At 38.0% G+C, this 13245-nt stretch overlaps 2 protein-coding genes across 2 annotated transcripts; one reads left to right on the top strand and one right to left on the bottom strand.

The window, feature by feature from the left end:
• Window positions 1-4930: 4930 nt before the first annotated feature.
• On the top strand, window positions 4931-7353 carry LOC133672429 (isocitrate lyase). Its single transcript, XM_062092838.1, has 3 exons — window positions 4931-5045; window positions 5318-6920; window positions 7008-7353. The coding sequence occupies exons 1-3, from the start codon at window positions 5016-5018 to the stop codon at window positions 7103-7105; spliced, it is 1731 nt and encodes a 576-aa protein (XP_061948822.1). The 5' UTR covers window positions 4931-5015; the 3' UTR covers window positions 7106-7353.
• A 262-nt stretch (window positions 7354-7615) lies between these two features.
• On the bottom strand, window positions 7616-13053 carry LOC133673579 (syntaxin-132-like). The gene is made up of 13 exons (XM_062094453.1): window positions 12887-13053; window positions 12001-12114; window positions 11753-11809; window positions 10916-10964; window positions 10490-10578; window positions 10316-10389; window positions 10149-10191; window positions 10015-10075; window positions 9862-9887; window positions 9698-9775; window positions 9067-9147; window positions 8919-8984; window positions 7616-8046 (listed from the first exon to the last, which is right to left on the bottom strand). Exons 1-13 carry the CDS (start codon window positions 12902-12904, stop codon window positions 7882-7884), a joined length of 921 nt encoding a protein of 306 aa, XP_061950437.1. The 5' UTR covers window positions 12905-13053; the 3' UTR covers window positions 7616-7881.
• Window positions 13054-13245: the final 192 nt, after the last annotated feature.

Genomic DNA, 13245 nt, shown 5'->3' with positions numbered 1-13245 from the left:
ATTTTCTGGTTTGCTCCCCAACAGAGGAAGATGAAGTTTCTTCCCATATAAATAGTCTTCAATTTGCGTTTTCCAATATCCAAAATCTGATCCATCAAATTTTTCAATTCCCGCAGCCTTTATTTCATCTGCCATTTTTACTGTATCTCCGATTTGAATTTGTCAAATCTGACCTTACAGATGTGTCCGGAACGGCCAAAAATATTGGAAACGACACTGAGATCACCTCAATCGGACTTCGGATGGCTCAGATCTTAACAGTCAAAGTTTTGGATCAACGGACGGTGCAGATGAAGCCGCGTGTCAGTCCAGAATAGCGTCTGCGAAGCACTGGATCAAAACCCACTTTGATGACGTGGCAAGATGACGTGGCTTCCACGTAGGTACACCGGGACCCACCTTTGCTGACGTGGCAACTGCACGCGCGTTTCGTGCTGACGTGGCATTGTCTGACGTGGCTGCTGACTGGTCTGATGACGTGGCAGATGACTTGCTGAGGTGGCAGGTGACATGGCAGGAGACTGTACGGTTTTGCTTGCGTGGTGGATGACGTGGCGGGTCAACCCGGTTCAGATGCAGGTATCCGGGTAGAGACGACGCGTGGAGAGCGTGCTGCGCGTGGGCGCGCGTAGGCAGTGGCTTCATCGGCGCGTGACGGCGCGTGCGGGCATGCAGGACGTCGGTTCTTCGCCGGGTTTTCACCAGTGAATTCGTCTCCTCTTGCTCTACACGATGGTATGTTCAAAAACACGTTTTGAGAACTTTGATTTTTGAGTTTGGATCAAACACCCTCTTTTTCAAGAACAAGCTCTGATACTAGTTGTTGGGACATTTAAGCAATCAAACACACACAAATTTACGTGGTTCGGCAACTTGCCTACTCCACGGAGCTACTGGTTTGTATTAATCAAGCTTTGAAACAATACAAACAACAAAACAAGGAGGAGGAGAAAATTCTTCTCTACTCAACTCAACTCTCCCTAGCTCTCTCTCTGTGTTTCTCTCTTGTTCTCAATCTTGTTCTCTCTGCTATGTCTCACATCTCAGCTCTCAATAGCACCCTCTATTTATAATCAAGACATTCTTCTTTAGTCAAATATGGTAGCTACCATTTTCAATGGTAGGCAACCTACCATGCCTAACTTTGCAGCCATGTTTGACAGCAGTCATGCTTGACATGGCTGCCACCATCACCAGTTTGTGTCCACACTTAACACCTTCGCACTATGGATAGACTGCACATTACAGGGAGCATAACAAACACAACATGCATTCTTTGTGGATACAACCGCATCTTCTGCCAGCACTACCAACCTCCTCAGTACCTAAGTGAGGACATCTTCCAACTGATCCGAACTCACCTGATGAACTTTGATCACAAGTGTACCATCCCAGCTTCTATCCGAGACTCCTGGGACCTCCAAGAGCCTTAGCTTCCCGCCACTTCTTCCCCCTGTAATTTAAACTAAAGGGTTGGCTTTTCTCAAGCAGTCAGCCCTCTTAGTGTAGCTCCCTTAATCTTTCTTTTTTAATTCCTTTTCCTTTGCTGTTTTCGTTTCCTTTTTCTTGTATCCCGGGGGTATGCCTCTCGTATTATGTCCTTTTTATTCTATTTATACAATTAATCTTTTCCAAAAAAAAAAGAATTGAGAAGCCAAAATGAAGAGTTCATGATAGTACCACGGTCTATTACATGGTTTAAGCATCCAATTAACCACATTAGCAGAGTCAGATTCTACAATAATGTTTCTTCCAAACATGTCTTCTCTTGAAGAAGATAATTCAAGTGCTTTAACAACAGCAAGCAATTCAGCTTCATTAGAATCTGACTCCAACAGGTATAGAGAATAAAGCCAACACCATTCCATCATGATCTCTTAGAATTCCAGTGTAATTTGCCTTGCTGAAAGGACTTGAAAATATATATGTTTGTGTCCAAAGTAAAGGACACATCAAGATAGTAAAAATAAACACATGTACAGAGCTTGGTGGAGCAAGAATGTTAGAGATAGGCAAGCGAAGGCCTTGAAATAAAGCATGAGAGTAGGGACATCAGGAATGGATACAAGGCAGGAGCTCTTAAAGATGCCATGAAACACAGCTATGTTAAACAACGTGATTATGTGGCCATATTTGGTCCTGATTTTCAGCCTGAACCTGACTTTCTTTGGCTCACCATACCATTTCTAGCTCACAACCCCGAAATCGCTCTTGTTCAAGCTCTCGTTGGAAATTCTGTAATCTTGATTACTATAACTAATTTTGACATCCTTAATTAAGCTAATCAATGAGGTCTAGTATATAATTAAGTTGATCAAATTACTTTTCTGGGGCGTGGCTGGTTTTTTGCAGTCAATTCCAATGAATGCTTGATGACAAGAATAATGCATGAGATGCCATTGGATTACCATTTCACTGTGGAGCAAGAAATGGGGTCTGCAACTTATACGTCCTTTCTTCAACATTGTTAACAAAGCCATCAAATCCTAATGTCCAATGAATCTTAATGCGAAATTGGATATGTAATCGGTGCAGGTACCGCCGGCGTCTGGACAATTTCAGCAGAGAATGAAGCGGAGGGTGGAAGAATCGAACAACGGTACTGGAGGATATGGATTTGGCTATCAGGGCTAGTCTCAAAAGTTGGAAGTTTGTTTATATTAGTGTCCTCAAGGTATCGTATATAATTTTTTTCTTAATTAAATGACATTCAATCAAAAAAGAAAAGAAAAAGAAAAAAATCCCAGCAAAATTTGAATAATTTGACTAGGTTAACTTTCAAACCAATTTGAAAATAAACCTGATTTAATGTGCTTGATAATTGACTGATTTTTAGTTCAAACAGTCTGATTAATTTTTTATAGTCAAGGTATTTGATGACTTAATATGAAAAATTTAAAGAGTTAGTAACTAATAGTAAGTGATGTCTGGTAAGCTAGTTGATCAATAACTATGGTAGTACCAAGTGGTGCCAAGTAAATCAGATAACCGATAATCATGGTAGTAGCAGGTGGTGTCTGGTAAACTAGATGATTTATAGTTGGTATCTACAAATGATCTTTTTTAATAGACGCAAAGACTTTCCAACTGTAAAATCTCTAACTATGTAGAGAGAGAAAGTGCAATGATATTTTAGAAAGATAGACCCTAAAAATATGCATGTTAAAAATATTAAGAATGAAGAGATTGTGAATATTTGGCTTGAAGGATTCATGGTGAATTTATAATCTATGAATCTTGTTATTTTATGGAGAAAAATGGCTAAAGTACTGTAATTTTACTTTTGTGATATTTTGAATTGTATTCTACATAAAATAATACATATTAGATCTGTATAAAATATTAAGAGATCCGTATGGAATTTCAAAAAAATCCCCTCATGGGTGTTAAGTTCGGGTCACGTGACCGAGCCCATAAAGGTTTTTTGAACCTATTTGAGTTTTTTTTTTTCTCTATTTTATATGGATACATCAGGTAGGTTGCATTTGATAACTATGAATTTTGTTATTCTTATGAAGGAGATTCGGCTGCATAAAACACTCTTTTTCTGAGGGGGTGCAATCTACCATCAACTTCTTATAGTGATCTAAATTGGTCTCTAACAGCTATGATCATGGAATCTCATTGAAGGACAGAACCACCTCCAAAGAAATGTGAGATAAGAAGCTTCCTTTTTCTTTCTCGAAGTGCTAAAAACTCCATACCCTGCTAGAATCAATTCAGGACCAGTAAACCCTAAGTCCCCACCTCTGTACAATCTATCAGAACATTTTCAATGTCACAGACTCCAAAACAAACTCATAAAATCCCCCATCCCCAAAACCCACCATTGCCCATTGCCCATTGGACAATTTCCTCACCCTCTTCCTCAATCAATCCATGTGCGGCGTGCAAATGGGCGATTTCCTCCATCTCCCCATGTTTATGTGACGTCTTGTCCCAATCCTCCATCACATATCAAATGCAAATGGATAGTTATGGACTGCGTACTCGCTCCAGTATTAATCATAGGGGTTAGGGTTAGCACAGCAATGAAATATTCTCGTGGTTGTCATCTTCTTTATATACAATTTTAAAATGCTTACATGGTTGTCATCTTGCAGAGCAGGAAGACACAGAATTGTAAAGACAGTCACCACCCGATCTCGCTCTCCTAGGAGCCCGTGCCCGCCCTCTTCCACTTGCCACTACTACTATATATATAACATTAACATATTAAAACAATATATTGAATATAAAAATAATGAATCCACGAGCCATTCATATTTGTACGTTATCGTGTAATTAACTACATAATTAACTATTATATCCACTAATATTTAGCTAAACCTCACTTACGTACAAGGATTAACATCATTTTAATCCAAAATCACAGATTAAATGTAGGATAAACGCACATAATATATTCTACATTCTCAATCTAAAAAATATTACAAAGTTGGAATATATGATTTCATAACTTATTCAATAAAGAGTTTAATTGAAAAACAATAATTTATTTTATTTTAAATTATTACATGGTGTTAAAAGTAAGATTTATTGTCTTAGAAATGCCATCACCATACGTGCCCTTGCATTCAGATGCAGCTGATCCAAGGGACAAGTTACACTCATAATGCAAAAGAGACACAAAGATTAAATGGTTGGAATTAATGCAATGAAAAATAATAAATTAATTTGTTTTCTCCCTTTAGGCAAAGTTTTTTTTTCTTATAAATTTAGATAGAATTTGATTACTGTAGGGAGATAGAAAAGATAAAGACAGTTTTTTATATATATTCTATATTGAAAATATAAAAATTCATTCGAAAAAATATTCTAGAAATAATTATTTCATATATCTATTTCTTTAATTAAATATATTTTCTTCAGCAAAGATAATCATAAGTATGTGAACACCCTTTTGTTATAAATAGAGGAGGTTGGAGAAGCCTTTTGCATGAACTTCTCTTAGTTGTTTTTACACTCAGTACAAGGAAAAGGAGTATTCTTTTCTAGAAAAAAGAGTTCTAGCAATGGCTGCATCTTACTCGGTGCCTTCAATGGTGAGAGCCTTAACAACACCTTTTTCTTTTTTTGGTGCAAGTATTCAAGTACTCTGTAGATGATATTCAAGACAGTATTTCTCTTTCTTGCTCGACATGCTAAAAAATGCTTTAGAGAAGCTCAAATCCATCATAGTATGAACTATGTGCACCAATTTTCCTTCACAAAATTATTAGGATAAATAGAGAAAATGTTTTGGGTGTTTTTTTTTTAGTAATTAAAAGATAAGAAAATCTTTACAACGCGTGATTATATTGCAATTTGTAAGCAGATAATGGAGGAAGAAGGGAGGTTTGAAGCCGAAGTTGCAGAGGTGCAAGCATGGTGGAACTCGGAGAGGTTCAAACTAACCCGCAGACCATACTCAGCAAGAGATGTTGTGGCTTTAAGAGGCAACCTAAAGCAAAGCTATGGCTCGAATGATATGGCCAAGAAGCTATGGAGAACTCTCAAGACTCACCAAGCCAATGGCACTGCCTCTAGGACTTTTGGTTCCCTTGACCCTGTCCAAGTGGCCATGATGGCTAGGCACTTGGACAGCATTTATGTTTCTGGTTGGCAGTGCTCCTCTACACACACCAGTACCAATGAACCAGGTCCTGACCTTGCTGATTACCCCTATGACACAGTCCCTAACAAAGTAGAACATCTGTTCTTTGCACAACAATATCATGACAGGAAGCAAAGAGAAGCAAGAATGAACATGAGCCGTGAGGAGAGGGCTAGGATCCCATACGTTGATTACTTGAAGCCAATAATAGCTGATGGGGATACAGGTTTTGGAGGCACTACAGCAACTGTTAAGCTCTGCAAGCTCTTTGTGGAGCGTGGTGCAGCTGGTGTTCATATTGAGGATCAGTCCTCTGTGACCAAAAAATGTGGTCATATGGCTGGTAAGGTGCTTGTTGCTATTAGTGAGCACATTAACAGGCTTGTCGCTGCAAGGCTGCAATTTGATGTTATGGGGGTGGAGACAGTGTTGGTAGCTAGGACTGATGCAGAAGCAGCTAATTTGATCCAAACCAATGTGGACGCTAGAGATCACCAGTTCATTTTGGGTGCCACTAATCCAAATCTTAGAGGGAAAAATTTGGCCAATCTTCTGTCAGAAGCAATGGCTGCTGGTAAAACTGGAGCTGAACTTCAAGCCCTTGAGGACAATTGGCTTGCAATGGCACAACTCAAGACATTCTCTGAGTGCGTTACAGACGCAATCAAGAGTATGAATATTGGAGAGTATGAGAAGGAGAGGAGATTGAATGAATGGATGAACCATTCTAGCTATGACAAGTGCCTGTCCCATGAACAAGGCCGAGAGATTGCTGAAAGATTGGGTCTTAACAATCTTTTCTGGGACTGGGACTTGCCTAGGACCAGAGAAGGGTTCTATAGGTTTAGAGGGTCTGTGGATGCGGCTGTTGTTCGTGGCAGGGCTTTTGCTCCACATGCTGATCTTATTTGGATGGAGTCTGCGAGCCCAGATTTGGCTGAGTGCACCAAGTTTGCAGAAGGATTGAAGTCAATGCACCCTGAGATCATGTTGGCCTATAATCTTTCCCCATCTTTCAACTGGGATGCATCTGGTATGACCGATGAACAAATGAGAGATTTCATTCCTAGGATTGCTAAGTTGGGTTACTGCTGGCAGTTCATTACACTGGCAGGTTTCCATGCTGATGCACTAGTCACCGATACTTTTGCAAGAGATTATGCTAAGAGGGGAATGTTGGCCTATGTAGAGAGGATCCAGAGGGAGGAGAGGAAAAATGGAGTTGACACCCTTGCACATCAGAAATGGTCCGGTGCAAATTACTACGATCGGTATCTGAAGACTGTCCAGGGAGGCATTTCCTCCACTGCTGCCATGGGCAAAGGTAAGGGATACACATATTTTTTGTACATTAAAGAAGAGTTTAAGTGAAAACAACTTGAAATTCTTGAATTCTAATACTGTTTTACAGGAGTGACCGAGGAGCAATTCAAAGAGACATGGACTAGGCCAGGAGCCATGGACATGGGGGGTGCAGGAACTGAGGTGGTTGCTAAGTCAAGGATGTAACAGAAGAGCTGCTTTTGAGTATGGTTAAAGGGTCATTTGGAACATTAACCAGTTCCTATATTCTGGAACTGGAAGTGAATAATTTGCGGAAATAATTTCCATATGCTATTAGGCCATTCTTGGCTACTTTTTTTTTCCCCAGCCACATTGTGCTTGTTAGTACTTGTTCTAGCTCTCTCTAAAAAGCCTTCGTCAAAATTGTAACTCGCCAATGTTTACTGCAATTCAGTTTCTTCGTATGTTTGCAATATTATATCATGTTTCTGCTTTTCTGTACGCCATTGTTAAATCACACTCAGGCTAGTTCCTGAAACTTACTAGCATTTAACGCATAATTACTTGACTGTTACTAATCAAAAAGCTAAAAATCTCCGCAGGAAACATAGAAAGAGGGTTTTTTTTGGGTCCTAAAGGCACTCAGGAAACATTTGAACTAATTGTTATATCATGCATTAGTTGGTTTCTTAGCAAACTTATCTGGAGAGGAGCAGTAAACATCAAACTTCAGCATTCGCTATTGTTGCACAAGTTTTCCTGAAACCAATGCTATCATTTGAATCGAAAAACATCACCATTCCAAGTTTGCCAAGTTGTACAACATGGAATCTTGGATTAATTATTCTTTATTCCAAAATCAGAATGCACTGATCTGGCCGTGTGACAGATTTTCTGTGCTATATCTGATAAATAAGTCAAGGGAGAACTAGAACAATATATAAACAAAGCTACCGCATGCACACTGTAAAAGATCAGTCAACGTACTTTCCCTGTGTGGATTAATTCTTCTTCCAAGGTTTCAAAATAGAAAGGACTATGATAATTGCAATGATCAAGACCAAAATAATGGCAATCATCATGCATTTCCTTGACTTCTTTTGCAAGTTCTTTGCAGTTCTAAGAGCATCTGTACCATTATGAACATGGTCCACTGCATTTGTCACCTGTAACCAAAATATTGAAGGCAAAACATATTGATGAGCAATGTTAACTGTAAGATTGTAGTTGTTGGAGATGGCAGGTCTAATTTTTGTGACACATGAAACAGGAATCCCACCAAAAGTTGTTCAAAAATAGTGAAATTGAGTTTCTCTCGATCCTAAGTCATTATACAGTAACATATAAAACTTTATGCTTATGTTGCATGGACAATCGAAATGTTAATTGCACGTACAATTACCAACAAAAACAGTGGTGCATTTCAATAATGAAATGAGGAATGCATATGCAAAGTGATGGCAGATTGTATTACTCCAGAAACCCTAATTAGAAGAACGAAATGGGTTAGATTTGTTTAGATGACATCTAACAAGAACAAATCTGAAATAAATTTTGGGTTCTTGATCAGAACCACAACCAACACCAAAAAGTTTGGATGAAATTGAATTGACCCAAGTGTCAAAAGTACTTTAGGCCATTGATTTGATCCAATTTCCACTCTCACGGGCCAGATTCATTATAAATTAAGTGTTGTTGCAAAAAGGCAGATTAGGGTAGTCAGGTCAGGTAGACATGGGGAATGAAGCTAGAACCAAAAAGACTAACTTCTAAAACAACAGTTAGTCAACTATAATGGCTACTACAAGTAAAAGTATTATAATGCCAATGCACATCCATTTTCGAGAATTCTTCTGAAGTTTCTTTGCAGTTTGAAATGCAGTTGTCGCTGACTGGGACATGAGTGACTGCATTTGCAACCTGAGCAACATTTTCATTAATGCAATGCCAAGAAACACACGACCTTGCCATAAAGCTAGCAACTCCCACATACACATGATAAGTTGAAAAAGGATGTGATCTCTGAGCAGGAACAAACCTGACTTTCGATGTTATCTAGGATCTCTCCTTGAGCATCGACTAGAACAGCCAAATCACCAAAAATCTGACAAAATTATAATCATATTAGCAAGCTTGCTTTCAACAGCTAGCATGGGTACTGTATCCAGGTCTAGCAGCAGATATACCTCTTTCAGCTCTAGAAGCTTTTTCTCAATTTCTTTTACCGCATCGTGTCTCTCCTGGATTTCTTCCAAGGTGTTTAGCACCTGCAGCCATGTCTCAAAATTACAAACTTTACAGAACGGTCCCATCAAACAGTGGCTTTAAAACAATCAATTAGAAGAAGAAACTCTTCCATTCTTGAGCTGACGAATAGTAACTTCCAAAACTAAAATTGAAAGAACCGGTATCTAGAACCGGTGAAAAATGACATGATATTCCTATAGTTTCTGTTGTCTCAGTAGGGAACTGTGTGATCTTTTCTCCTGTTGTCAAATAAACGAGTTCAGTGTTATGGCACCATTGTTGAAGCTGTATGAATTCTTTTCTAATCACAAAAGCTTCAAGAGGATCTACCTAACATCAACTCAATAGTGAACTTAAAGATACTCAAATTCAATATGAGAACAGCATAATCCTCCCATGTACCAAAATATAGACTCCTAAGAAATCCAAAGAATCTGTTTATCCAACAAATATCAAATCCAAAACTATTCAAATGTAGCAAAATTTATGCTCTTGTATGTGAATTTTCTAAAACTGAAAAAACTTGCGGTATTTTACGCAGAGTGGTGTTGGATGTCAGGAAAGTCATACCTCCCCTCGGCCCTGTTCTTGAATTGCCTTCTGAAAGATTTGCTCACTGTTTCCAGTTTCGATCAGGTGGTCAATTGTCTAACATGATCAATCAGAGTTGAAAAATTATAAAAACCTCCATATCGCCTTATACCATAATTTCTAGTTTTAAAACTCAGGCTCACCTTTTCGTCTGGTCTGGTTCCCGTGACTGCTCAATCATAGACAACAAAAGATGAATCCACCGTTTTAAAATGGACAACATACTTAAAGTATTAGATCATCATTATACACTCTATATCCTTATTGTCACTTCAGTGTTTTTGTCGTATACAAACCTGTAATAACCCTTCTCTCCACAAGCTCACGATATTCATCTTGAATCTTTTGTCTTAGGGTCTGCAGAAAAATACAAAAATGAGAAACTGTACATAAACAACTATAAAGTAACCTGCTCGAGATGTAGATCTACCTGGAACTCTGTCATTAGATCCCTGAACCTCTTGGTTATGGCACTGGAATAAATTAAGATGGGAAAATAATTAAAGGTAAATACCTTGTGCACATATAGACATGAGGAATACATATATATGATTTCATTCTAAATCAAGAAAGTCTAGCCCTTCGTTGGAAACACACTTTGTAACATTCATCCTTGCTCTGTCAACACCAGTTCCCTTTTCACATCCAGGTTTCTGTCGACTGTCTAAGTTCTAAAACAGACAGGAAAGAGAGGAAATCAGCCTAGAAAAATGTCTAGCTATTCTTAACAGGAATGAAGAGGGATTTAGTCAAGGAAAAGTGAAGGATTACATCTTTGTTTATTGCTACTATTCTTTCTTTGACATTACGTGCAATTTTACCCACTTCATCAACATCTTTTTCCATCCGCTTCTTGATAGCTGCAAAGGTTTAACAACATTCTTAGAATGCTACAAGCAAAAGGGGAAATCTCGGAAACTTAGTCAATAGCCTAAGGTGACAAAACAATGAAGAAACAGCTATAAAAGTTCCTGCACCATGTTTCATTAAGTTACCTAAATTTGTACTCAAATTAAGCAGCCAACTAAATCTAATTTCAATCTAGTCACACGGCCAGCAATGAGCTAACACCAAGTTTCTTCACTGATCACAAACAGCCAAGTGATAGACTAGCCGTCTACATGTCATGGACTTGGAATGTTGAAATTCAAAGTTCAAGTGTTCTAACACAACTAAAGCATCTAGACAAAGAGTCACCTTTCATTGCAGATGCTTTTGTTACAGATTTTGAATCTTCATTAGCTTCCTGCACAAAAGTTGACATTAGAATGCTGCATAAGAGGAATGCAACTATTATCAATTTGTCTTCGTTCTCTGACTCTGGCAATTGAAATCATGACTAGAAGATCAGCTAAACTGTGCCCAAGAAAAATCTCAGTGGTTATTATCGTTGTCCCTCAACAGTGGGAACAGATTACTTTATTTTTCTCAAATATGCTAGAAGACATTTCTCTAGAACAGCAATGACAGAGTAGAAGCACATCGGTGTCATTGATTGCACCAATGTTGATACCTTCTAGATTTTGAACCCTTAACCAAACTGATCCTTTCTGCAGGTTGGACACGAGACAAACTTTTCCGAACAAAGTGCAGCCAGATGGGAGCACAGTCCACCAGAATTCACGTGTATCTAAGAGAAGAAGAAAAAAGTATTCTTGGGATTCTTCTAATCTAGATAAACACATAACTGAAAATTGCCATCCATACAGCTGCAATGCCAAGTTGAATTGAAATGCACATGAGTCGAGTCCCCCTTTTTTCTGATTATTGTTTCAACTCAAATATAATGGTGAAATCATACTCATTGTGGAATCCACTCATAAATCATGAAAAAGAAGAAGCTAATACCCCATCTTCTACACAAAAATAGAGATAGGAGACACCATAAAATTATCTGACTATGCCATTTTACTACAGTAGAACCACAGCACATAAATCTACCTGCCGCTTGCCAATATGATTAATCATCTAACATTCCAGGAAATTTCTCAAAAAAACCTGACTTCATATTATAAAGGAAGTATGGTTTCCTACCTTCAGATTCTTTAGCAGCCCATTAATCTTATCAAGCTGCTTCCCAACCTCTTGTATCTAAGAGCAAAAGAATGAGTCCAGGAAGCAATTAGGAAAATGTAAACTAAAAGCAAAATTTTAAAAACAAAAATAGAACAAGAACAAGAAGATGAACAATGCAACGTGTATAAAGAAATGCACAATTCCTACATGACTTGTTTCCATGGGATTTGGAACCTCAAAGGACAATAAACAATGGTGTCAAATACCTTCTTATTGAAAGCTTCCATTCCCATATCAGGGTTGCTCCTTGAACCCCGTATCCCCATTTCAATATCACCATCGATAGGATGGTGGCCTTTGGAATCACCAATAAACGAACTCTGGAAATAAAATACAGGCAACACAAAATATTTCTCATTTCAATAGGAGGTGGAAGAACAACACACTGGTATCAGCTTTCAATGAACAATCAATTCATAGTGGAAAAATTCAACAGAAGTCCAACGTTACTCATAGGTATATTATTGCAGGGTAAAAAGTGCTTAAGAAAGTTTTGGTACTGAAGAATTGGAAAGTCCAACCCAAAAATTTCATAACTGGGTTAACAAAGGTTCAGTTTTGTGATGAAAGGGAACAAAAAGATGACAGCTTTTATAGAGTTAAGAAAATTTCCACTGAATTTTCTATTGACAAGATCAAAATCAAAACTTTAATTCAGTTTCTTTTTCCTCTGTTTTCTCACAGCCAAACTATGAGAAGATCAAATTCGTTTCTTGAGATCATCTGGATCACTGAATTTAGAAACAAAAACCACAGAAATCATTCACGGGTATCCCTGGAAAGGTCCAAATTCAAATAAAATCCACTAAAAGAAAAAGAATCAAACTTTAAGTGCTATTCATGACCATGTCTCAGTCTATGATCATTAACAAAGCCAACTTCACACTAAAAGCAACGCTAAACCTGCTCCTAGCCAATCCATCACTACAAACCCAGATAGATTCAAACCTCAAAAAACACATCAAAATCAAGTAAAACGTTGCTAAAGATCTCAATTCACTACCATCTCCAATCCCATATACACGGACCACAAAAATTAAATTACAGAGGAACAAAACACAAAAGTTATATATATAAAGAAACAAAGTTTACCGTGAGTAAGTCATTCATCTTGATCAAATCACAAGAAGAGAAGGACCAAGAGACCAAATGTTGTTGAAAAGGTGATGTCTTGTTGAAAAGAAAAGGAAAAACGGCAGAAGAATGTGGAAACAATGTTATGGTATTGATTTTTAATGTTTTTCGAGTGTGTAACGTTTGTTGGCCGGCAAGAATGTCTTTGTTATTACACATGCACACATCGAGACCACCTAAGACGTTACAAACAAAAACTTATTATTGCCACCTTGCAGTAATCTTCTACTATTATAAAATCCAATGCTTCTCTTGTTCTCGATTTATAAAATAAAATAAGAAGAAACTCTTAACTAAAATATTGGTCAAATCCTGTG

Source organism: Populus nigra, chromosome 14, assembly GCF_951802175.1.
Source record: "Populus nigra chromosome 14, ddPopNigr1.1, whole genome shotgun sequence".
NCBI classification, from domain to species: domain Eukaryota; kingdom Viridiplantae; phylum Streptophyta; class Magnoliopsida; order Malpighiales; family Salicaceae; genus Populus; species Populus nigra.
This window is presented reverse-complemented; position numbering and strand designations above follow the sequence as displayed.